The sequence below is a fragment of the Pyrus communis genome, chromosome 2, assembly GCF_963583255.1.
Source record: "Pyrus communis chromosome 2, drPyrComm1.1, whole genome shotgun sequence".
Lineage (NCBI taxonomy): Eukaryota > Viridiplantae > Streptophyta > Magnoliopsida > Rosales > Rosaceae > Pyrus > Pyrus communis.
In genome coordinates, this window is record NC_084804.1 from 13267763 (window position 1) to 13295365 (window position 27603).

At 34.2% G+C, this 27603-nt stretch overlaps 2 protein-coding genes and 1 pseudogene across 3 annotated transcripts; 1 reads left to right on the top strand and 2 right to left on the bottom strand.

The window, feature by feature from the left end:
- Nucleotides 1-992: 992 nt before the first annotated feature.
- On the bottom strand, nt 993-1760 carry LOC137724794 (uncharacterized). The gene has a single exon (XM_068463487.1). It carries the CDS (start codon nt 1758-1760, stop codon nt 993-995), a length of 768 nt encoding a protein of 255 aa, XP_068319588.1.
- Nucleotides 1761-5960: 4200 nt separating this feature from the next.
- Nucleotides 5961-11800, bottom strand: LOC137725180 (serine/threonine-protein kinase MHK-like). Of its 2 annotated transcripts, XR_011067472.1 has the most exons (19): nt 11523-11800; nt 10457-10781; nt 10275-10353; nt 9906-9974; nt 9672-9761; nt 9396-9534; nt 9209-9311; nt 8990-9042; nt 8717-8783; nt 8380-8491; nt 8237-8302; nt 8077-8145; nt 7925-7982; nt 7699-7803; nt 7168-7208; nt 6940-6974; nt 6787-6829; nt 6553-6628; nt 6161-6273 (listed from the first exon to the last, which is right to left on the bottom strand). XR_011067472.1 is itself a non-coding variant. In XM_068463778.1 (18 exons), exons 2-18 carry the CDS (start codon nt 10462-10464, stop codon nt 6144-6146), a joined length of 1302 nt encoding a protein of 433 aa, XP_068319879.1. In that variant the 5' UTR covers nt 10465-10781; nt 11523-11797; the 3' UTR covers nt 5961-6143. The 2 variants fall into 2 exon arrangements, 1 of the variants encoding a protein (XP_068319879.1); XM_068463778.1 differs by lacking the exon at nt 7168-7208 and having other exon boundaries at nt 5961-6273; nt 11523-11797.
- A 1423-nt stretch (nt 11801-13223) lies between these two features.
- LOC137724795 (quinone-oxidoreductase homolog, chloroplastic-like) lies at nt 13224-26652 on the top strand (annotated as a pseudogene).
- The last annotated feature ends 951 nt before the right edge of the window (nt 26653-27603 follow it).

Sequence of the window (27603 nt, forward strand, 5' to 3'; positions counted from 1 at the left end):
ACAGCTTTGACACATTATAGAACTGGAATTTTTAGTAAATGTAATATTGGATTTATGTAGCATGAAATACACAACAGACTTAGAAAGATGTCCTAGTCTATTGTGTCAGGTAATGGAGTTAACAAGCTAACCAAGAGGGCTTTATTGGAAACCATGCCTTAAGAAGCTGTAGGACAAACATTAGCAAGGGAAGAGATTGAGTAAAGTCCATTACTACACAGTCCTTTGTAGAGTATCCTCCATGTGGCCTTGTCCTAGATCCAAAAACAGAAGGCATCAAATATAAGCCAACAGTTATTGTCCAAGCAAATTTTATGCACTGATAAAAGATTATGTGATAATTAGGGCACATATAATACAAAATTCAGTTTGATAGGATGTATGGAAGGCTTGATAACAATGTTACCAATGTGTGATACATGCAAACCTTCACCATTTGTAGTCTGAATGATTTCATTGGTGGGATAAGGATAAGCCAAAGATAAGTTTGAGAGATCTGCAGTCGTATGATTTGTTGTGCCTGAATCCGTGATCCACACTTGTGAAGTAGATGAAGAAGCATATGAAGGATTTGGTTGTGATGCCATAGTATGGTAGACATGCAATGGAGCCTGTGATTGAGACTATTGTCCAATGAACTATGATTGAGCCTTTTGTTGTGGATAGGCATTAACCGGAGAGTATTGATATCCTTGCTAAGAATATGAAGACATCGGAGAGTAAGTCGAATTAGCTCCAGCACCAATATAATTGGGACCCTTCTCATTGTAGAAACAAAACCAGGTATTGTGATTGAATCTCCCACAGATTTGACATCTTAGCTTCTCAGGTAGGGCAGAAGGAAAATGCTGCTGTGAATTTGAAAATTAACCAAGTATACCAGGACTTGGAGTTTGAATGACATGTGTTTGAGTAGGCATGTACTGTCTAGGTGAAAAACTTCTTGGATGTTGATTAAATCTGCCCTTACCCTTGTTCATATTGGCATTAAACTACTTGAATCCACCAGAGACAAAACTGGATTGATTAGACCCTCTCTGAGTTGGAGTATTGGCAATCATGGCTGTAAACGGTGCATTAACAGTGGACTCAAGAATGGCTTCTTCAGCAAGCAATTGTGTTCGAAATTCCTTCAAAGAAATGACATTTTCACGCCCTCTTATCACAGTCCGAAATGTATTGTACTCTGCTTGTAAACCATTTAATGCAAGTATAACAATGTCTTCATTAAGAAAGTAAACCCCAGCAGCAGAAAGATCATCTCTAGCTTGCTTTATCTTTTGTAAGTACTGAGTGATAAAATGAGAGCCCTTTTTGATTGTTTGCAGATTCGATTTCATCTGAAAAATGCTGGTCTTAGAGACAGTTAAAAACTGTTCTTGTAGTCGAATCCAAATATCCTTAGAACTGGTACTCCTCATAGCACATGACATTGCCACAGGACTTAAAGATGCAGCAAGTAATTGCATCAGGGCTTTATCATGCATCATCCGAACTAAATACTCATCATTAACAGAGGAAGACGATGAATTTGACGAATTTACATCAGATTCTCCAGACTGAGAGATGAATTGAGCAGGACAGGGATGCGAGCCATCAACAAACCCTAGGATTCCATTACTTTCAAGCAATAATTTCAATTGAAAATGCCAATTTAGATAGTTCGAATCATCAAGTTTAACACTCACAGATGTGGAAATCGATGAAACCAAAACAGTTATCGGTGATTGAAGGAGCTGTAATTGAGAAGCAGTTACCATTGTTGCTGTATTACGAGTGAAAGACTATTATAATTTGGCAGAAATATCTCTGAGAACACGCACCAAACACCTGGAGGGCACAAATTGTCGAAGACAAAGTCACAACCGGAATTGCAGTTGCAAAGCCTTAGGGACGAAGAAAACCCTAGATTAAAGAGCAAACGAAGTGAATTCGATCAAGAACCACGAACAAGAAGCAAGAAGATCAATGAAGACAAAGATCGATCGAAGAATCAGAACGGCGGAAGACTTGGATTAAGATCAAGGGGAGCTTTCATGGTTGATTGATACCATCTTAACCTTCAGAAATGTAGTGTGAGAGAGAAAGAGAGAGAACTCGAGAGGTTTTAGAGAAAAAAGTAAAAAATGGGAAACTTCAGTGTATTAATTTCTTAGCAATTAAGCAAGTACATTCAATAGTATTTATACACTTCGCAATACTTCTAACAACCTAACTAACCAACTGACTCTCTAATCTTCATACAAGTGGCATAATCTCAGTCACACAACCTATCTCTATCAAGTTCCACCCTCGAATAGGAACTGGTACCTGAAAATATTAATTTTTGGTCGTTTGCTCATCTAATAGAGACTGATCAGCTGCTCATCAGCAAAAGCCAACATCAGGAACATGTCCTGACTATAAGGCCAAAAATTCATTACAACAAATGCAACACAGACGACAACCTCGAATTCGAAGAAGTTCTCGGTGCACCGTCACAATCCAGCATAAATCTTATTACAGTTCCCAATTTCCAAAACTAGCAGATCAACGTGCAGACTTATAATTAGAGCTACTAAATATATAGATAATCGTCCAACATAATCAAAAGCTTTAAATTGAAGTTACAAAATCCAAAGCCTCAGTTTCTAAATACAACTTTGAATTTCTTGTAAAATATAACCCTAAATTACTATAAAAATCACAATTAGGGTGGGACTACAGTTCTGATTAGAAGTGTTGCTTTTATACCAAGACGTGAGTTCGAATCCTGTCAACTTTGTAATCTAACATCGAATCTAACAAATTTATCATTTGATAAAAAAATAAAAAAATAAAAAAAATAAAAAAACAAAACAAAACCCAATTGCCAATATTGACCAATTTCAAGAAATTCAATCCCAATTTACGTGAAAACCGATGTAATTAAATGAAATAATAAAATCCCACCAAACAAGCAAAAATTAAAGTTGAAGACTTGGGATTAGATCTGTCATTTGTATCGTGTTTTTTGTGTTCGTGTCGCTTTCGTGACATATTTGATATTTTAACGAGTTGTGTCGTATAACACCTGTTAAAGTAAATGGGTAATATGACCCGATCCAAAATTGACCCGTTAATATTATCAAGTAATATGACCCAACCCGTTACCAATTAAAGAAGATATATTTTAAATCAATAAATAATGAACATGAAAAACATAATTTGACAAACAAAAAATGAAAAACATAATACTAAATTAGTATACGCATATTATATTGTCACATATATATTACTTCAAAACATAAAAATAAAACATTTGTCTTTCAAGTATTACATACTCCAAAAATAGAGCCTAATAAAAAAAACATTAGTACATTACTACAAAATATCAAATGTTCATGGATATGCAAAATAAATTGAGGAACCTTACACGTTTATATATGTTTTCACATTTTTTAGACTTGTACATTAATGATCATGATTTTATTTATTTTGAACTCCTTTAAAAAAAACTATTCACGAGGGTTTGTATGGTTTTAAAAATTCAAACGACGATATACCCAAACTCAAAGCTAGAGAATGTTATCACAAGCGTTTGCATATATATATATTTTTCACATTTTTTGCACTTGTAAATTAATTATTATAATTTTGTAATGTGTTTGGTATTTTTTATTTACTTGCTATTTTTATTTTTAATTTGTTTTATAATTTTTTAAATCTCACTCTTTGCCTATAGTATACTATAAAAATAAATAAAACTTAAATTTTTTAATTTTATATAGAATAATAATACAATAATACATATTTAATATACAATATATACATATACACCATGTGTCACATCCCGACCCGAGGCGGATCACTTCCCGTGCCCGCTCCACCACCTAGCACAATATTGTCCGCTTTGGGCTTACCATTCCCTAACGGTTTTGTTTTTGGGAACTCACGAGCAACTTCCCAGTGGGTCACCCATCATGGGATTGCTCTAGCCCCCTTCTCGCTTAACTTTGGAGTTCCTACGGAACCCGAAGCCAGTGAGCTCCCAAAAGGCCTCGTGCTAGGTAAGGATGAGAATATACAAATAAGGATCACTCCCCTGGGCGATGTGGGATGTCACACCATGGCTACTGTATTATATAGTAAGTTTTTTTAGTAGTTTAGAAATATAAAACCATCAAATTAACTTTTTCTTAATGTGTCGAATCGGGTTACTCGTGTGTTACATACGTGTAAACCTGTTAAGGACCAGTTATTAACAGGTTCTTCTCGTGTGACCTGATAGAGACCCAATTAGTTATCATGTTGACCCGAAACCCGTTATTTTCTTTTCATTTACATATCATGTTAACGAGTCGTGTAAAAAATTGTCAGGTCTACTTGGGATTAAGGGTTTTGATTTTATGTTTCCAGGAAGAGAAAAAGAAAGAAAATTTCACAAAATGGATGAGAAAACACAGATAATTGGATTTTACAAAGCAAACATTGTTGGAGAAGAATATGAAGATCTCATTGAAAAAAGAGAGAAAAGAAAAGAGGGATTTATCTGAGTCCCTCTCTCTCTCTCTCCGTCTCTCTGTATATGTATGTAAATGCGTCTACCTCTATCTTTTGTATGAGAGTGTATTTGTGTTTATCCATACATTTATTTTTACTTCTCATACTCCTCTTATTAATTTATATCCTTTGATTTTTTTTAATTAAGTCAATTCAACGACAGCAAATTAAGAGAGTATGCATGAAATAAAAAGGGATGTTCTTGTGTAATTTGGGCTTTATAGTTTTAGATCTTCTAATTGTTGGACGCGATGTGCTATGAGGAGGAGGGTTCTCTCTCTCCTCTCCTCTTTCTCCGAATGTTCTTTGAGTCTCACAAATCCCCTAAAAAGGGCAGAGGAAAGGACCAGGTGGCAATAGACACATGCAGATCTCATCCTTATTATTAGAAAATTCGTACAAATAATTGGTAAGAATAACACTATTGTTGATCTAATAATCTACATGTTAATAGAGTTTTGGCATTTGTGGTTTTTAAGCTGTTCTTGATCCTTTTTCTATCTTTATGTCGGCTTCTAGTTAGTTGGTTTGAAGGAAAGGGTGGTCAATAGGTCGAAAAAAGTGAGTGGATACTAATATACTTAACTCATATTGGAACCACACTCTTCTATTAAGCGGGAAAATTTGAATGTGATGTCAATATTTTGAACTCATACTAGTATAATAGTAGTTATATGTATCAAACTCAAAGTGCGTGATTTCTATATGTAAGTATTACACTCACTCAAACTACTAAAATGCCGTAGACGTATATAAATTGTACCAGTCTTGTATTAAAATCGTGACCAGACCAATTACAGTAAATGTTTTTGTTTCATCTCGATTTTAACGAAAGAGTACTAGCTAATGAGAGGAATAATGTATAAATGGTTAATCTAATTTGGTTTTGGCCGGTTCACAAAAACTCGAACTCACAATCGAGCCAAACTGAACCAAACCGGCCATTACCCTTCAGATGCGATGCATTTGCGAACAAAAGCACGTGTGGTTGCCGCCCATTTGCAGCGTTTACGCCAAGCAATTTCGGCGGCGTCACCTTTGTCTTTGTCTTGTTCTTGTTTTGCTTTGTCATTCCCTCTCCAACATCTCCATTGCCACTATCCATTCCCTGTCGCAATCTGAACGTCTGTCCGCTTCAATTAAACATGCCACATTCCCCTCAATCGCACCACCAAAATCCACAACACCTGCTGCCTGCATTAAAACAAAACACTTGTGCAGGAAGAGATCCCAAGTTTGAGTCGCCCGCTCGCTCCGCTCGTCGGTGAAAGAAGTGAGTTACTTTGTTTGGTCAATTAAACAGTGTGCGGTTGCATCCGTTAAAAGTAGTTGAAAAACGTCGATTTGTAACACTGTTTGAGCTTCAATGATGCACGAATTAAGGAGTCAAGTGATCGCTAAGTTGTCAACGTAATTCGATCTCAGAAGCTAAATTGTCATGGTACAATGTCGATTGGCTTTACAATATTGAAGAATTCGAGTAAGAATATTCTGAATACACTCTACATGTTCATGATACAATGGCAGACTGTATGACAGTGCTCAATGCAACTCTATATTAACATGTGTAATAAATTAAAGCCCGCGTTTCATTCCAATAGCAGTTTATTAGATCATCTCACTTAAAGGCAATGGCTTTGTGGGAAGGGAGGAGAGACGGTCAAAAATCGACCATCTAAGATGTTCGGCTGCAAGGATGGGATGGAGAAACCAGCCGATTGTGGAACTCTGACGGATGGATGTTGAATTGAACTGCAAGAAAGGCATGGGGAATAACAGACAGCATGTTAGTCCAGAACAATATGGATAAAACTCAGTTCTGCGAAAAGTCAACCTCAAGACAACTATAACATTATCTACAGCTTCTTGGTGTATTGGAAGTACCATCATATCAATATCCCCATAAGAGAGATGGTCAACAAGCCATATTATTAAAGCAGAAGGGAAACAAAATTGTGTACGTTATCACCACGTAGACCGTTTACACAATGAGCACATAAACAATATTACTATACGGGCATGCGAACTGACCTGAATGACAAAGAAAAGGAAGGCTCTACTGGGGCACAAATTCCACGTTGGTCGGGGGGCATCAGAGACCAAAATACTGGAGAACAGTTGCAACGACACATCAGTTTCAAGAAAAAAGAAGCTAAGAAGAGAAGGCAAATAGTTTTTTCTTGTCTTAATCCACATTTCTCTCCCTAATTAAGGCAAGCCTTCTAATCTGAAACGATGATATTAAAGAAAGATCCAAAGAATTACCAGATCGTCCAGGACGATCTTCCAAACCAGAGCATAATGCATCCTGCAAAATGAAACAAACATAATTCAAAACAATGGTAAATTAAGTAGCATTTGGGTTCTAATGCTACAAGATTCCACAAAAACATTCCCAAAAGAAGCCCGTGCACTCACGTCTTTCATATGATTAGATACATCATGGACCACATCTGCAGGGAACAATTACAATACACAGTGAGATGAATATAGCCCTCCAGAAAAGATATAAATATGAGGTGAAACCAAAATATAAAGAATTTACAAAAAGGAGGGAAAGTCTAAAAATTTCCCATAAAATATGACTGCTCAGATAGATCCTTGAATTTGCTCAAAAAATTAAAGATAGATCCTTGAAATATTAACTTATGATTCAGCTGAACTCCGTGGAATAATCAATACTCCAGCTACAAAATAAAAAGGAGAAAAAGGGAATTATCTCCAGTCAAACAGAAATGACACCATTTAAACTTGAAATTCCATATCCTGATGTCTAAATAATGATGCATGGGAGACAAAAGAATGTACTAAGTAAATGAAGCGGAAGCATGGGGAGGTTGAAATACTTTCACTTCAACAGTCCATCCAGACTTGCTATTAGCAATTCCTAATACACAAGGCCTGTCTTAAACTTTGAGTGGTCGACTAGTGCTAAAGCAGAAGTGGAAGTAAATTAGGTTATGGACCAAGAACGCCACCCTGAACCTAACTGGATGAGAAAAAAGCTAAAACATAAGCTACTACACTTAGGAATGAGCCCAAGCATGCAAGGCACACAAGACACATTGCAAACATTGCAATAAAACAAAAATTTTGTCCAAAAGTTTGTTTTATTTTTCCCATTGCCATCCCTATCCATGCCTTACAAACTAACTCCACAGGAATAAACATAATTACCGAAGTCTGGAACACTGGGTTTCACAGCCAACGTCAAGCCAAGAAAGCAGTCCTCAGGCTCAGCACCAAAGTCCGATAATTTCAACTCGAGTGTTGGCTTTGCCCCTGTGAAATAATGGAGAAAAATCATACATGAAAATGAAGATAAAAAAAAAAAAGAAAAAAACTAAAGGATACTAATAAGGGAGGTAGGTACGCATGAAAGAATGGGAAAACGGAACCTTACCCATGTTACTCAGCTTCAGGTCAAGTGAATCAGGAAGTGAACGAGGAATCCAGCCCACCTATCCATCTTATGTTAGTAAGCTGATCAAATTTATAACATAGCAAAATAGAACAACAGCGAAGAAGAGAAGAAAACTTGAGAACACATCTTACCTGGAAAAAAGGATGTTGTAATGATTCATCGGCGGTTGGCCTCCTCGAGGAATCCCATGAACATAGTTGCTGCCGACAATCAAGAAATCAAGATATTAAAGCATTTAACAAATATTGTCAGGAATTACTGATGAAAGAGAACTGTATAAACAACTCTTACCGAGATCAAATCAATTGCTTCTGGACTTGCATTTGGAATGATATCGCAGAGGTTAGCAGGCAAGATCTATTAAAAAGAATGAAATAGTGAGTGAAAGCCAAGCATTATGAATTGATAGTAAACAGATCGATGCAAAAGCTTACCTTTTCATAATTGATAAAGCTATATAATCGAGAGGCATTTGTCCCTTCAGGAAAGACAGTCAAGTCTGGTGTACCAAGCACACAGCAGATCTTGAAGAATTGATCTATCTCACTGTCCATTGAAGAAAATAGATTTGTAAGATGTAAAGAAGTTCTCCAACATATCTTCATATTAAAGAAGGAAAACTTAGCACACATCTATAGTGCACTTATTTTTTTTTGTGCGGTACGACAGGTAAAATAAATGGACTACGTAGAGGTAACTGCAAAAGAATCATTTTTATGCACATTTTTCTCACCAAGACCACAAACAATAAATATAGAATGATATAATCACCTTTCACCAGGGAAAATAGGGGATGAAGTGAAAAGCTCAGCTAGGATTGCGCCAGCTGCCCACATGTCTGCATATGTTTTCATTTGTTAATCGCCACTCAAAGAAGCACAAAGAGATAATTGATCTAAAGCTTGATATAGAAAAATCTCATGCAGCCTAATCATAGATATACAAAACCAGTATAAACCTCAGTTGAAACTTTTTCAACACAGAAATTACAGAACTTCTGGGCGAGGAGCTGTTCAATGAAGAAGTAATAAAGACCATGCTTACCAACTGCAGGAGTGTATAGTTTGGACTGCAACAAGACTTCTGGTGCTCGATACCTAGGATGCCAAACAAGCACCGTAAAATGTAAAAGATCAGAGTGCATACAAAGACATTTATGCACACAATAAGATAACACGACTCGACATTAACCCCCCTCTCCAGAAAACCATACATTCACAAATGCGAAAAACAAGATAAGATGACTGAAGATGACTAACTCACCAGCGTGTGGAAACATATTCAGTGTAAGGAGGCATCGATGATACTTCTCGAGCCAAGCCAAAATCAGCAATTTTAAGAACGTCATTTGTCACCAGCAAATTCTCTTCAAGGGAAAATCATGTTCGATTAATTTCTTAACAAAAATATAGAGATGCAAGAAAACACAATGTTGCCAAACATAATTTACCTGGCTTTAGATCTCGGTGAAAATATCCACTTTTATGAAGGTGACTAAGTCCATGCAGCAGTTGAGACATAAAGCTACGAATCTCATCCTCTGAAAAGGGTCTTCTTTGTTCTTTCATTATTTGGTACAAATTATAGTTCTGGAAACATGAAATTTGGAATCAAACACATCTTACATAATGAGATTAACTTTCAAATTAAGAGGATGATATCATTTTATATGATATATAAGTTATAACGTAAACAAAACTAAATGAGAAGGCAAAAGGTCCCTCACCATATATTCAAAAATGAGGAACACCTCATTGTTTTCCCTGACAACCTCCTTTAACTTTATGATATTGGGATGATTTAGTTTACGAAGTACCTGGGAAAAAAGATTTTGACTTGAATCAATGGAAACAACCAGATAGCATTATCTATTTCATTTAGCAATATGCAAAATGTAAAAGCTCATATTGATGCGTATGGCACAACAATATTGAACTGTTAAAGTTACTGTGGGACATACCTTAATCTCTCGTAACCTCCAGTATTCCTCCCAGAAATAGAACTTCCTCTTCATCTTCTTGACAGCAACCTGAGGTCAGAAAGGTTAAGTAATACCAGGAAGGATATCGTTTTCGTATAAATGCCTACTCTATACTCTTAACTAATTCATTCATGTTACAATACTAGAGACAACAATTAATATTGAGGGCAACAATTAATATTGAGTCCGTATTCTCCCTCAATATTTGTATAAACCACAAGATTGATAAAATCAAAAGCATATCACCAAAAGTTCACAGGGGTTAATTGCAAAAACAAATAAATTCACAGGTCAAGATCAAACAAATCTTAGGAGAAGTAATCATTTCTTTAGTAAGGAGAACCATACAATCTCCTTTGTTCTCAAATCACGAGCCTTATATACACAACCACAAGTGCCATCACCAAGCTCTTCCAAAATTTTATATCTGGGAAAAGAATTCAAGTAAACAAAAAAAAAAAATATAAGAATTAAAAAAAAATGAAAAACTATTGGTTTTAAACAATTCAAAGCATTAGAAAGCAAATAACCTTTCCATTTTTTATGTGTGAACAGTAACAGTCCAACAATCGTTCAGTGGAATTTAAACAATCTCCAAAAAGAGGTGTCTTCGCTGACAACACGGTTTTGATCACTGGCTTGTAGGCATTGTATAGTGCTTAAGTCTAGCATCCAGCATTTGGCTTCATCAAGCATCCACTTGTCATTGGAGGAGCGGTTAACAGTCGGGAAGAAGTTTATCAACATTTTGCAACCCTCCACGTGAACTCCAGGGACCAAGCATTAAACTCGGCTAATCCATTTTCTTTACACCCACTAACTTATAGCCTCGTATCAAAAACCGGGGCAATTGAGCTGCAGTAGATGGCAAAGTCAGAAGTCAAATTAACAAACCCAACCATTCAACATCAAACAAAGATCATGTCTTTTAATAGCTACAAGCCTACAAATCACTGTTTGCCTTCTTGGCCAACACAAAAAAAAAGACACAGAAAGAAAAACAGAACCCGAATAAAAAAACATACAACATTTTGGTTTCCCAAGTTAAAACATTGAGCCCTACAATAATACTAAATTCGTTAGAATCGCAAGATCAAAGCCTTTTCCTTTCGTTATTTCAATGTTACAATGAACTCCACAAGCCAAAATTTTGTAGCCCTTCCCCATCCTATACCTTGTTCAAAAGATCAAACAACGAAATTTTCGTACACAACAAATCTATTAAATCCATATCCCATCCCATCAATTCAAATCCTAAACATGAAACAACAAACTCAAACTAGACAAGCAATCCAAATACACTAAAAAGATTCAAACTTTACAATATCACCATATAATTTGTACTATTTGATTAAAACCCAACAATCAACTCCACCAATTCAACCATGGTTAGACTATATATTGGTACCAAAACTAACAAAAACTAGAAACCCAGAATTAAATTTTCTTTCTTTTGCTTTTTCTGATTTTCTTAAGAACCAAACAGAGCCCAAAAATGAAAACCTCGTGTATTTCAAGTTGCAGACAGCTAAAAACAATCCAAAAATTCATAAAAGTGCTCAACATAATACAAGAAAAATTGAAGGATGAACTTACAAATTTACAATTGAAGCTAATAATTGAGATAACCAGAGAAACAATTAGGAAGGTAAACAGATCAACAATGCACAAACAGTTTTCCAGGGAAAACAAAGAGGGAATTTTTCAGAGAGAAAATTTCGTTTGAGAGGAGAGGAAACTTGAGAGAGAGAGAGAAAATTTGGATTGCTTGTGAAGCCATGAGAGGGAGAAGGATTCCGCATAAGAAGCAAAGGCAGAAGAAACCAAGCAAAAATTGTTATTAAAATCCGAAATATTATAAATTATTTGCTCTAATGATTTTATCGGTTCGTTAGTATAAAGTTTTTATTGGGTTTCGTTAATATAATTAAAAATGAGAAATAGAAAATGCTTTGTTGTGGTGGTGGGGAAGGATGGTGGTCCAGGTGGTCCCGCGGCTTATTCATTGGTTACGCGCTTTATTGTCCTCGATTACTTTTTAATTTTTAATTATAAAAAACTAAAGAAAATTAATGAAAATAGTAAAGAACAAATCTCAATTGTTAAATTAATAAAGACTAAAAATAAAAAAAACAAGACTTTGAATACAGTTTCTAGCTACTAAATTTTTTTACTAAAAGTTTATTGGTTATTCTTCACTTGTAAATCAGAGGTTTTTTAAGTTCAATTCTCGTTAAAAACGAATTTGAACTACATTATATTAGCTAACTCAGTATAAAACTTAGTTAACTTCTCATTTATTTAATATAGGTAGTATCATTTGTTCAAAAAAAAAAAACTTATTAGTTTTTAGCTTTTTATTAAAGCCTTGACATTAATAAAGCACATATTTCCATGTTGGTCATTATTTTATTAATGAGAATTTAAATAAAACTTAGGTGTGAACTACAATCTACATCAAACTTCAACAATTCAAATTGTTTATTTTGTAATTTTCAATTCATAGATTATTTTTGCAAAAATTCAATTCAATCCGAAATCATTTGTTTATTTAATTATTAAGATAAAATTTCATTGGTTTTTATATAACAAAATATTCGTTAATTTTTTTTAACCCAATTAGATGTTTTAAATATTTCTGATTTGGCTAATATTTTGTAAGGATAATCTATGAGGTGCAACTTGAAAAATAAATGTTTCAAATTGTTAAGGTTCGACGTGGTGTAGATCCCACAACTGATCTCTATTTTTATAATAAAATGAAAATCTCTTCCCTTATATATATATATATATATATATATATATATATATATATATATATCGACATGGCATATTTATAAATTAACCAAAACATTATTGTGCCATAAACCGTTTGGAAGATTCGTCAAACCAGAAAAATGGGTACATTCACAAAACCAAAAAAATAATAATATAAATTAGACTTAATTATATTAGTAAATTTATTCGAATAAACTTGACATGTATACATTCTTAAATCAACCAGAGAAATGTACCCATATAATTTAAAAAATGGGTTAGAATTTTTTTTTTTAATGAATTTTACGTAAAATGGATTTATTTTACATCTAAACAAATGGTATACTTTACATATAACAATTTGATATATTTAAGAATGGGTACATTCAATAAAAAATTGGAAAATAACATGAATGGGTACATTTTAAATTAAAAATTGAATTTTCATTATTTATTTATTTATTTATACAAAATAAATGAGAACAAACTTATTTTTGACACACCCCGACCAGGAATGTCCACCTGGACTCTAATCGAGCTATGTTGGCCGATATCAGGAAGGTAACGAATAAAAAGTGTATTGACGTGGAAAATGTGAGTAAATTTAAACCTAGAAGTGACTAAATGCAAGAGTGCGCGTGTACGTGGAATTGAATCCATTTCACACGTGATGTCAGAGCATAAGTAAAATACACAGTAAAAATAAAATAAGAATTATACCATCGAAAGTAATCTCCAATATCAACATTTGCCAAGAATCCTTGTCGATACAAAAACTTTGCTACTAAATCCTGGAGGGGCGAAAAATAGGAGTGAGTGGGCCTAAAAATAAAACTTTGTAAAACCTTTTTGAAGACATATTAACCTTTGCCGTAAAACAAGTATAGTTTACAAATATCATACTACGCATAGTATGAAAACACTTACCATAAATAGTAATACCCCAAGAATGCAATAATTCACAATACTTCGCATATAAAACATATAACATCCGGTACTGATCAACATATGCTAACACACAAGTTTATGCAGAGATATTCTGACATAAATAAGATTGGATGTAATACCGATTTAAGCTCTAGTACTACAATCACGTGCAAATTGGCCTTATATGCATCACATACGAGTCCTAATTGCCCATAGCAATCTAGGACATGTTACTTCACCTACAATAGATCCAACGTAAGTGAATTCAATTCGATGTGAACATACACGTAAAGACTGGCTCTGGCCTCAGGTGAACAAACGTTAGTGTAAGCATGTATGATGAGCAGTAACATAAGTATGATTGTATAATCATGCTACGGTATTTCGATAATTCTAGTCAATATAATACTGCTCTTGGTCGTAAATATAATTAAGGCATCCCAAAATAGTACACATACTTGTGAGCACTACACTTACCATCTATTTGTACCATCTCTTAGAACAATTCCACCCTTTCAAATTCCCTATGAGATAGTGGATTAAATCCCCTCCCTCTAAAACTCTTCCAGCCCATTCCAATCCACTGGGCTCGAGGAAGCCTAGTTGCTCACCATGCCAAAATCAACTGGCCCAGCCCCTAGGCCATGTGAGGCAAGGTTACATGAGCGTGACATCTGCCACAATCAATTTAAAAAAAAAAAAAAAAAAATCAATAAAAAAGTTAGAAAAACTAATTAAAAATGCAAAAGATTATAAAAATTTGTTAAAAATACAAACAAAATTTAAAAATTAATTAACAATAGAAAAAAATATTTTTTTTTCTGTAAATACCTAATCATGTTCTTTCATCTTACACAACATTTCAATATTCATAAATATTTTGAACTAATATTTTATTGCTATCCGAAATTAAAAATAATTTTTTATTATTTTAATGATAATAATATTTTAATACCAACGGCCTGGCTATTTAGTTAAGATGGAGATGCACTTGGACGCAGTTACTATTCACTTGGGGATTGAATTGCCTATTGCCCAAAGAACTTTGTAAGAGTTGAAGTGCTCTTAATAAAGGTAGAACATACCAACACTTATGATTCGGATCTCTATTAAGAAGATAATATACATAATAATACAAATAAATGGTGAAAATTACATTTTTATTTGATATAACGATATACACTAAAAATTGTGATGGAATAAAGCCGAACAAAATTAGAGGGTTATTTCCAGCATTTTCCTAATTCAACACTTGGCAACCAAAGTAACTCCACGTGTGTGCGGTAGACAATACGTCAAAAATCCATCCGGCAAGAATAAAGCGACTCTATCTGTCACATCCCGGCCCGGGTGTGACCACTTCCCGGGCCCGACTCCACTACCGTAGCACGATATTGTCCGCTTTGGGCTTACCATTCCCTCACAGTTTTGTTTTTGGGAACTCACGAGCAACTTCCCAGTGGGTCATCCATCATGGGATTGCTCTAGCCCCCTTCTCGCTTAACTTCGGAGTTCCTACGGAACCCGAAGCCAGTGAGCTCCCAAAAGGTCTCGTGCTAGGTAAGGATGAGAATATACATTTAAGGATCACTCCCCTGGGCGATATGTGATGTCACAATCCACCCCCCTTAGGGGCCCGACGTCCTCGTCAGCACATTTCCGGCCAGGGATTGGCTCTGATACCAATTTGTCACATCCCGGCCCAGGTGGGACCACTTCCCGGGTCCGACTCCACTACCGTAGCACGATATTGTCCGCTTTGGGCTTACCATTCCCTCACGGTTTTGTTTTTGGGAACCCACGAGCAACTTCCCAGTGGGTCACCCATCATGGGATTGCTCTAACCCCCTTCTCGCTTAACTTCGGAGTTCCTACGGAACCCGAAGCCAGTGAGCTCCCAAAAGGTCTCGTGCTAGGTAAGGATGGGAATATACATTTAAGGATCACTCCCCTGGGCGATGTGGGATGTCACACTATCTCTGTCTCTCTCTACAAATATGAATCTACTCGTCTGTCTCTTCCGACTTAGTAAGGTACGACAACATGGTGTTAAGGAGTAAGATTCGCTTTTCTTCTATTTTTTTTCTCTTCCTTTCTCTTTTCTTATACATTGTTTTTTGTATAAAAATATTAATATGAAATATTGATATAGTTTAATGGTAATCGTTCAAGTATGAAGGAAATAGAGATTAAGAAGGAAGAGAATCATTCTCCGATGTCAAAAGCTTATGCAAGTGGTTTAGTACGACAGCTATGGAGATGGAGGAGGAACTTTTGCTTTAAAAGGTTCTCTATTTTCTTTCTTCATCTCCTACATTTCTCCTTTTATTATTTTGTAAATTTGACATTACTCTTTGAAAATATATTTTCTTTAACTAAAACCTATTCCCTTTTGTTATCTTGATTAAAGCTCATGCACTATGCTCCAACTAAGTAAATTCTTTAATTAAGTTTGACCTTTCAAATTGTGTATTTTCCGAATGCCTAAACTACCCTATTAAAACTTGGATTGGATTTTTGGATCAGTTACTTGTTATATCCATTTAATTAATTATATTTATTTTACAAAATATTTCATGCCATTCATTGTAATGTATTAACTTTCAAAATTTTGGATCAGTTACTTGTTATAAGGTGTCGATTGAAAATTAATTACTAATTTCATGATTTTGTGCATTAAATATACAAGTTAATTCACCAACCAACACAACAATAAACCTAAAACAGCTTCAGCTCTTGCAAATATACTCCAATCCCTAATGCCCAAAACAAAAGCTATATGTTCCGTGCAATTTTTACCTACAAAACCTGTTACATCAAACCGAATTTCAAGAGTCTAATTTACTTCCAAAATAGTCTAATTTACCTACATGATTTATGCGCATTAGATTACAAGTTTATTTAATTGCCTACAAGCACAAACCTACAACATTGAAACATTATCTATATCACTAATTTTTATTGGAATAGGTAAATTAATTTAAAGGTATGTAAATTAGTATAAATATTTTATAAGTAGGTAAATTAATTTATAGGGAGGTAATTTCATGATTCAAACAATTTTTTTTAGAAAAACTAATGTAAATGTCTAAAAAACTTTAAGTTTTAACGATAAGGACAAAATAAAGGATAAAGTGAATAATATCAGGTTTGACTTTTTTGTGTAAAAATGTAGTTTTTCGTTAAAGTGAATAGTACTGCGAGTTTTTCGTTAAAACTCCCTTTTTTTTTTCCTACGAGATATGTCTATTTTTTTAATATGGTAAATTACATTAGCATCAGGATCCTCTCATGAGCTTAGGAGGCTGAGCTTCTTGAGCAAATCACACGGGCCGTTGGATCAAAATCCAACGGCTACAAACAAGGGACTCTTCTAAAAGTTATAATAATTGTAGCCGTTGGATTTTAATCCAAAGGGCCGTGTGATTTGCTCAGGAAGCTCAAGAGAGGATCCTGATCCATTAAATTATATATGTTACTAATATTTATGATACAAGAGATGTAAAATATCCACATGGATTTAATTGCTCATCATAATTAGGATGAATAATAACATTTATTAACCAAATTAGGATTTTGTGGCATAAGTTATAAAGGTGTTGTAATAGTTGGTTATACATTTGTCGACATAGCAGTCTATTTGAAATTTGGGTTGAATTTGAATGTTTAAAAATAGATGGGGTTTTGTTTGAAAAATAAGAGTTTCAAGAACTTATATCTAAAGAACCTGCTTGTGGAATTTATGTGTATTTTATTCATGTTAATTTGTTTTTTTGCAGCATGCGGAGGTTCCGACTCCCTCTCCGAAGAAAGGAGAGGTTTTGTTGAAACTGCACGCAGGTGCTATAAAACCCAGGTGATTGGAAAATTCAGAAAGGCATGTTTCGGCCCTTATAACCCCGAAAAATTCCTCACACACCTGGTAAATAATTCTGATGTTTTTGCTTGCAAGAATTTCACCACATACTTTTTGTTACAAGTTACAATCAATCTGTGCTTGTGAGTTACTTTTTCTTACAAGAATTTCCCAGCAGTAACTCTGTGCCTGTGATATACCGAGTAAAAAGATATTTGACAGTCCAATTCATAGCACCTAAAAAAATTAATAAATTTTAAATGCTCTGTTTGTTGTTATAAAGTCAGATTAAGTTGACCGTATTGGTGGGAACTTTGGCCTTCTTTTGATGTCTAGGATTGGGTTGTAATGGACAACTTACTGGATTCAATGTACGTCAATGAAAAATTAAGTGTTGTCTAAGTTGAACTGTTGAAGTTAAAAGGAGGATTAGTCATGGAGGAGACTTAATCTCACCATTTCTGTGGGGATAGAAAGGATAACTTAATCCTCTATGACAAAACAATCATCTACCTTTAACTTAGACAACATTCAAAAGCCGGCATCCAATTTTTCATTCAACATTCATAGAGTCAAGTGTGTGATCTCTTACAGTCCAATGCTTGACACAAAACAAGGCCTTTCTTTTTAGAATGATCGATCATCCTCTTCGTGAGCCTTCGAGTAGATTCGATAGTATTTTGGAAGATGATTTCGTTGGCCTTGTTGGAGAACAATTTATAAACAATAAAATAACAGAAATACAGAATCAAAATACTTATACTTTATTATTCACAAATAGTTGCAATATAGAATGCAATAACACAATAATTACAAAAAATTAATATGATACTAACTTGAATGAATTGAAGGTAGAGGCTAGCACAAACGCTATGTCCTTCGAACAGTATTTCCGTTCCACTCGCGTGCTTGTGGTTCTACAACGTCTGCTCGACCAGGATACAACTACCTAATTCTACAACCCGCACTGGATTATAGAACTCTAGCGAATTACTTTGTGTGTTTACTCTCTGGAAATTTTGTACGGAAGACAAAGGACAAGAAAAAGATAATAATTGATGGAAATGAGGACTCCAGTTTTATAGGCTCTTTCATACCTCTTCAAACACCTTTTGGATGTATCTGAAGCTATACGGCTACTTCCAAAAAGATACAACTCTTTCCAAAGAGTTGTGTCTATTAATCAAAACGTTTTTAATTAATTTAATTAAAAACTTAATTCGAAATTAAAACTAATTGATCAGATTAATTTTAATTCCTTGGCCCCAAGCGCCCTAAGCCCATTCTACAACCCGCACTGGATTATAGAACTCTAACGAATTGCTTTGTGTGTTTACTCTCTAGAAATTTTGTACGGAAGACAAAGGAGAAGAAAAAGATAATAATTGATGGAAATGAGGACTCCAGTTATATAGGCACTTTCATACATTTTCAAAAACCTTTTGGATGTATTTGAAGCTATACAACTCTTTCCAAAAAGATACAACTCTTTCCAAAGAGTTGTGTCTATTAATCAAAACGTTTTTAATTAATTTAATTAAAAACTTAATTCGAAATTAAAACTAATTGATCAGATTAATTTTAATTCCTTGGCCCCAAGTGCCCCAAGGCCCATTCTACAACCCGCACTGGATTATAGAACTTTAGCGAATTGCTTTGTGTGTTTACTCTCTGTAAATTTTGTACAGAAGACAAAGGAGAAGAAAAAGATAATAATTGATGGAAATGAGGACTCCAGTTATATAGGCTCTTTCATACCTCTTCAAACACTTTTTGGATGTATCTGAAGCTATACAGCTCTTTCCAAAACGATACAACTCTTTCCAAAGAGTTGTGTCTATTAATCAAAACGTTTTTAATTAATTTAATTAAAAACTTAATTCGAAATTAAAACTAATTGATCAGATTAATTTTAATTCTTTGGCCCCAAGTGCCCCAAGGCCCATTCTACAACCCGCACTGGATTATAGAGCTCTAGCGAATTGCTTTGTGTGTTTACTCTCTGGAAATTTTGTACGGAAGACAAAGGAGAAGAAAAAGATAATAATTGATGGAAATGAGGACTCCAGTTATATAGGCTCTTTCATACCTCTTCAAACACCTTTTGGATGTATCTGAAGCTATACAGCTCTTTCCAAAAAGATACAACTCTTTCCAAAGAGTTGTGTCTATTAATCAAAACGTTTTTAATTAATTTAATTAAAAACTTAATTCGAAATTAAAACTAATTGATCAGATTAATTTTAATTCCTTGGCCCCAAGTCCCCCAAGGCCCATTCTACAACCCGCACTGGATTATAGAACTCTAGCGAATTGCTTTGTGTGTTTACTTTCTGGAAATTTTGTACAGAAGACAAAGGAGAAGAAAAAGATAATAATTGATGGAAATGAGGACTCCAGTTATATAGGCTCTTTCATACCTCTTCAAACACCTTTTGAATGTACCTGAAGCTATACAGTTCTTTCCAAAAAGATACAACTATTTCCAAAGAGTTGTGTCTATTAAGCAAAACGTTTTTAATTAATTTAATTAAAAACTTAATTCGAAATTAAAACTAATTGATCAAATTAATTTTAATTCCTTGGCCCCAAGTGCCCCAAGACCCATTTTACAACCCGCACTGGATTATAGAACTCTAGCGAATTGCTTTGTGTGTTTACTCTCTGGAAATTTTGTACGGAAGATAAAGGAGAAGAAAAGATAATAATTGATGGAAATGAGGACTCCAGTTATATAAGCTCTTTTATACATCTTCAAACACCTTTTGGATGTATCTGAAGCTATACAGCTCTTTCAAAAAAGATACAACTATTTCCAAAGAGTTGTGTCTATTAATCAAAACGTTTTTAATTAATTTAATTAAAAACTTAATTCGAAATTAAAACTAATTGATCAGATTAATTTCAATTCCTTGGCCCCAAGTGCCCCAAGGTCCATTCTACAACCCGCACTGGATTATAGAACTCTAGCGAATTGTTTTGTGTGTTTACTTTCTGGAAATTTTTTACAGAAGACAAAGGAGAAGAAAAAGATAATAATTGATGGAAATGAGGACTCCAGTTATATATGCTCTTTCATACCTCTTCAAACACCTTTTGGATGTATCTGAAGCTATACAGTTCTTTCCAAAAAGATACAACTCTTTCCAAAGAGTTGTGTCTATTAATCAAAACGTTTTTAATTAATTTAATTAAAAACTTAATTCGAAATTAAAACTAATTAATCAGATTAATTTTAATTCCTTGGCCCCAAGTGCCCCAAGGCCCATTCTACAACCCGCACTGGATTATAGAACTGTAGCGAATTGCTTTGTGTGTTTACTCTCTGGAAATTTTGTACGGAAGACAAAGGAGAAGAAAAAGATAATAATTGATGGAAATGAGGACTCCAGTTATATAGGCACTTTTATACATTTTCAAACACCTTTTGGATGTATCTGAAGCTATATAGCTCTTTCCAAAAAGATACAACTCTTTCCAAAGAGTTGTGTCTATTAATCAAAACGTTTTTAATTAATTTAATTAAAAACTTAATTCGAAATTAAAACTAATTGATCAGATTAATTTTAATTCCTTGGCCCCAAGTGCCCCAAGACCCATTCTACAACCCGCACTGGATTATAGAACTCTAGCGAATTGTTTTGTGTGTTTACTCTCTGGAAATTTTGTACGGAAGATAAAGGAAAAGAAAAAGATAATAATTGATGGAAATGAGGACTCCAGTTATATAGGCTCTTTTATACCTCTTCAAATACCTTTTGGATGTATCTGAAGTTATACAGCTCTTTCCAAAAAGATACAACTCTTTCCAAAGAGTTATGTCTATTAATCAAAACGTTTTTAATTAATTTAATTAAAAACTTAATTCGAAATTAAAACTAATTGATCAGATTAATTTTAAATCCTTGGCCCCAAGCGCCCTAAGCCCATTCTACAACCCGCACTGGATTATAGAACTTTAACGAATTGCTTTGTGTGTTTACTCTCTAGAAATTTTGTACGGAAGACAAAGGAGAAGAAAAAGATAATAATTGATGGAAATGAGGACTCCAGTTATATAGGCACTTTCATACATTTTCAAAAACCTTTTGGATGTATTTGAAGCTATACAACTCTTTCCAAAAAGATACAACTCTTTCCAAAGAGTTGTGTCTATTAATCAAAACGTTTTTAATTAATTTAATTAAAAACTTAATTCGAAATTAAAACTAATTGATCAGATTAATTTTAATTCCTTGGCCCCAAGTGCCCCAAGGTCCATTCTACAACCCGCACTGGATTATAGAACTCTAGCGAATTGCTTTGTGTGTTTATTCTCTGGAAATTTTGTACGGAAGAAAGAGGAGAAGAAAAAGATAATAATTGATGGAAATGAGGACTCCAGTTATATAGGCTCTTTCATACCTCTTTAAACACCTTTTGGATGTATTTGAAGCTATACAGCTCTTTCCAAAAAGATACAACTATTTCCAAAAAGATACCGCTCTTTCCAAAAAGATACAACTCTTTCCAAAGAGTTGTGTCTATTAATCAAAACGTTTTTAATTAATTTAATTAAAAACTTAATTCGCAATTAAAACTAATTGATCAGATTAATTTTAAATCCTTGGCCCCAAGTGCCCCAAGACCCATTCTACAACCCGCACTGGATTATAGAACTCTAGCGAATTGTTTTGTGTGTTTACTCTCTGAAAATTTTGTACGGAAGATAAAGGAAAAGAAAAAGATAATAATTGATGGAAATGAGGACTCCAGTTATATAGGCTCTTTTATACCTCTTCAAATACCTTTTGGATGTATCTGAAGTTATACAGCTCTTTCCAAAAAGATACAACTCTTTCCAAAGAGTTATGTCTATTAATCAAAACGTTTTTAATTAATTTAATTAAAAACTTAATTCGAAATTAAAACTAATTGATCAGATTAATTTTAATTCCTTGGCCCCAAGCGCCCTAAGCCCATTCTACAACCCGCACTGGATTATAGAACTCTAACGAATTGCTTTGTGTGTTTACTCTCTAGAAATTTTGTACGGAAGACAAAGGAGAAGAAAAAGATAATAATTGATGGAAATGAGGACTCCAGTTATATAGGCACTTTCATACATTTTCAAAAACCTTTTGGATGTATTTGAAGCTATACAACTCTTTCCAAAAAGATACAACTCTTTCCAAAGAGTTGTGTCTATTAATCAAAACATTTTTAATTAATTTAATTAAAAACTTAATTCGAAATTAAAACTAATTGATCAGATTAATTTTAATTCCTTGGCCCCAAGTGCCCCAAGGTCCATTCTACAACCCGCACTGGATTATAGAACTCTAGCGAATTGCTTTGTGTGTTTACTCTCTGGAAATTTTGTACGGAAGAAAGAGGAGAAGAAAAAGATAATAATTGATGGAAATGAGGACTCCAGTTATATAGGCTCTTTCATACCTCTTTAAACACCTTTTGGATGTATTTGAAGCTATACAGCTCTTTCCAAAAAGATACAACTCTTTCCAAAAAGATACAGCTCTTTCCAAAAAGATACAACTCTTTCCAAAGAGTTGTGTCTATTAATCAAAACGTTTTTAATTAATTTAATTAAAAACTTAATTCGAAATTAAAACTAATTGATCAGATTAATTTTAAATCCTTGGCCCCAAGTGCCCCAAGACCCATTCTACAACCCGCACTGGATTATAGAACTGTAGCGAATTGCTTTGTGTGTTTACTCTCTGGAAATTTTGTACGGAAGACAAAGGAGAAGAAAAAGATAATAATTGATGGAAATGAGGACTCCAGTTATATAGGTTCTTTCATACCTCTTCAAACACCTTTTGGATGTATCTGAAGCTATACAGCTCTTTCCAAAAAGATACAACTCTTTCCAAAGAGTTGTGTCTATTAATCAAAATGTTTTTAATTAATTTAATTAAAAACTTAATTCGAAATTAAAACTAATTGATCAGATTAATTTTAATTCCTTGGGCCCAAGTGCCCTAAGGCCCATTCTACAACCCGTACTGGATTATAGAACTCTAGCGAATTGTTTTGTGTGTTTACTCTCTGGAAATTTTGTATGGAAGACAAAGGAGAAGAAAAAGATAATAGTTGATGGAAATGAGGACTCCAGTTATATATGCTCTTTCATACCTCTTCAAACACCTTTTGGATGTATCTGAAGTTATACAGCTCTTTCAAAAAAGATACAACTCTTTCCAAAGAGTTGTGTCTATTAATCAAAACGTTTTTAATTAATTTAATTAAAAACTTAATTCGAAATGAAAACTAATTGATCAGATTAAATTTTAAATCCTTGGCCCCAAGTGCCTCAAGACCCATTCTACAACACGTACTGGATTATAGAACTCTAGCGAATTGCTTTGTGTGTTTACTCTCTGGAAATTTTGTACAAAAGACAAAGGAGAAGAAAAAGAGAATAATTGATGGAAATGAGGACTCCAGTTATATAGGCTCTTTCATACCTCTTCAAACACCTTTTGGATGTATCTGAAGCTATATAGCTCTTTCCAAAAAGATACAACTCTTTCCAAAGAGTTGTGTCTATTAATCAAAACGTTTTTAATTAATTTAATTAAAAACTTAATTCGAAATTAAAACTAATTGATCATATTAATTTTAATTCCTTGGCCCCAAGGCCCATTCTACAATCCGGATTGGATTATAGAACTCTAGCGAATTGTTTTGTGTATTTACTCTCTGGAAATTTTGTACGGAAGACAAAGGAGAAGAAAAAGATAATAATTGATGGAAATGAGGACTCTAGTTATATAGGATCTTTCATACCTCTTCAAACACCTTTTGGATGTATCTGAAGCTTTACAGCTCTTTCCAAAAAGATACAACTCTTTCTAAAGAGTTGTGTCTATTAATCAAAACGTTTTTAATTAATTTAATTAAAAACTTAATTCGAAATTAAAACTAATTGATCAGATTAGTTTTAATTCCTTTGCCCCAAGAGCCCTAGTCCCAAGGCCCTTGTCTTGATTAATTAATATTAATTAATATAAATATTATAGTATAATCATCAAATCTAATCCAAACAACCATAAGGCTCAAGCCTTCAATCCATTTCCAAATGGTCCAAGTTCTAATTACTAAGAAAAATGAATAAGCCTATATAAAGGCCAGTGAAAAAATATTGTTGACCAATGTGGGATAAGTGGATCTCAAACTCCAACAAGCCTTACCAGTCATGGATTTGTGGAAGTTTGTTTGGGCCCCTTTTCACCGAAAGAACCTGCTTTCTAGTTGTTCCGCCTCCGTTTACGACGTGTTTGTGCACTTAACATTGCAGTGCAGTGCTTGTCATTAGTGTTTGGTAAGTCCACTAATGTGTGTAGTCTACTCGCTTTTCGATATGTTTCCTGCACCGCGCTACTTAACGTTTGAGGTACTTTGACAACATTCAGCTGGTGTTATAAGCTGCAACATGCCAATTGTTGTACAAGCAAGGTACAAGGTACTGGGTGTGATTGGTTACTCCATCATTTTAAAACTAGGCGTGCCGAAGAGACGCTTTTTAAAAAGTGGATATTGTAAAGTAAGCATAATGGTTTACAGATCATTTCGTGTTTTCAATGAAACTTCTCAGTTACACTTTATCATATTTGTAATTATAGAGAGATTTTTCAATGTGATAAGCATACGAAATGGTACACTACGTGTCGTTATATAAATGGTGGAATATGTGTGTTAAAAAGTTAATAATTTAAAAAATAAAATTTCTTACCATTTACATAAAAATACGTAGTATGCCATCTGTATTCCTGTCACAACAAAAAATTTCTCATAATCTTGGGAGATTTTTCTGTCGACTTTTTAATGATTTTTCTGATATTTCTACATTGAAAGGCGAGTTGTTTGGTGTTAAGTTATCAATGTCTTTGAGTTTTTAGATTGGTAGGTTTTTGTCGTTAACATTGTCTAATGATATTAACAGCTACGGATCTGGCTGGAGAGGTTGTAGAGGTTGGACAAGGAGTGCAAAAGTTCAAACCGGGGGACAAAGTTGTGGCATTTCTGATCCATGCCGTGAGTGTTCATCTGATTCCTTTGATTCCTTTTTCGCGTCTTGAAGGAGAAATTTTTTATTGTGACGCAAATACAAGTGATACATCACGTGTTTTAATACAAATTGTGAGAAATGTTATTTTTTAAGTTATTAACTTTTTAACACACATATCACATCATTTGTATAATGACACATGATATATTATCCCATGTACCAATCACACTGAAAAATCTTTTGTCTTGAAGAGCTAATTGTGCATATAAGACGTTTCCCATTTAGAACTCATTGATTATATTTGTGCCTCAATTTTCGTTGTCATCTTACATATGGATAGAATGGAGGTGGATTGGCTGAGTACGCTACAGCTAGTGAGAACTGAACAGTAGCCAGGCCACCTGAAGTATCAGCAGTTGAAGGTGCAGGCTCACCTGTTGCTGGCATTACAGCTCACCAAAGTCTCACGCAAGCTGCTGGGGTCAAGCTGGACGGAAGCGGCCAGCAAAAGAACATATTGATTACTGCTGCCTCTGGGGGCGTGGGTCAGTATGCAGTCCAACTAGCAAAGCTCGGTAACACGCATGTTACAGCCACTTAGGGGCAGATGAGGTTCTTGACTACAAGACCCCAGAAGAAGCAGCTCTGACTAGCCCATCTGGTCGGAAATATGATGCTGTGGTCCGCTGCACAACCGGCATCCCCTGGTCAACTTTTGAGCCTAATTTGAGCGCCAACGGGAAGGTCATAGACATCACTCCTGGTCCAAGTGCTTTTGCTACTTTTGCTCTGAAGAAACTGACATTCTCGAAGAAGCAGCTGGTGCCACTGCTTATGAACGCCAAGGCGGAGAACTTGGAGTGTCTTGTTAAGTTGGTGAAGGAAGGAAAGCTCAAGACAGTGATTGACTCGACGCACCCTCTTAGCAAGGCTGAAGATGCTTGGGCTAGGTGTGTAGATGGACACGCGAATGGAAAGATTATTGTCGAGGTTAAGTAAACAAGATATAGGATAGTGCTATTCACACAATTTTTGTTAATTTACATTATTTGATTTGACGGTTGTAGATTGAGAAAGATGTGTGAATGTTAAATAAATGGATGTGGTTGTCATGATCCATGACATACAAGTCTTAATGTTTTTTTGGTGGTATGTAAACTTCATTTGTGCTTTATGATATCTCCCATTGATGTGTGGGTGTTTGTTTTGTAAATGATAAGGTTTGGATTTAAATAACGTTCATTTTGTTGTTAACTACGGTTTACAGTCGGCAATGTTAACTACGGTTCAGGTTGTGAGTTCTAAACTTTTGCTCCCTCATCGACCTACCCCTTGGGGTTGTTACCTGTCAATTTTTATTATTATTGCTGGGTGTCAATTTTGTCCCATTATAAATACTTACAAGATTTTGAAATTGTATTAATGGATGTGTTTATTTAATCGTCTGATTATCTATTTAAATTAATAATATGATAGATGTAAGATGAAATAGGCTAATCGAGTTACTCTTCCTTCACGAGCTCTAACACTAAAGGTTAGTTTGGTATTGCTGTTTTTTGAAAAAAATACTTTTGTTATACTGTAAGAATAAATAGCTGTAAAATAAAGTTGTTGAGTATTTGATAAATTTTTTGTTTTTGTAAAAATGCTTTTAACAAAAAAAAAAAAAAACAATATTTTAAATATTTGGTAAACTTTTATATAAAACTGTTGTGAATATGTTAAATGATTACAAAGACTATAATATTCAACGAGTTATTATTGTGGTGTGCTATATTCACACCCTATTTTACTTCTCATACACTCCTTGATAATTTCTGTTTGTTGATCTTCTTCAATTCATCCGATCCGACGACCGAAAATTAAAAAAGTGTGTGAGAAGTAAAATAAGATGTGTGGATATCACACCCTTATAAAAATTTTCAAAGAGAATAATGCAAGGATAAAAATTGTAATCTTGTGTAGTATACATGAGTATACTTATCATTTGAAAGTTTCATTAAATAGACACTATTCACAATATTTTGAAGAATTTTTTTTTTTTTTTTGAAAAAGCATAATAGCATGGTAGACCATACTTCTACTTTTTTATTGTCATTAACATAGTCTTAAAAAAGAAACAT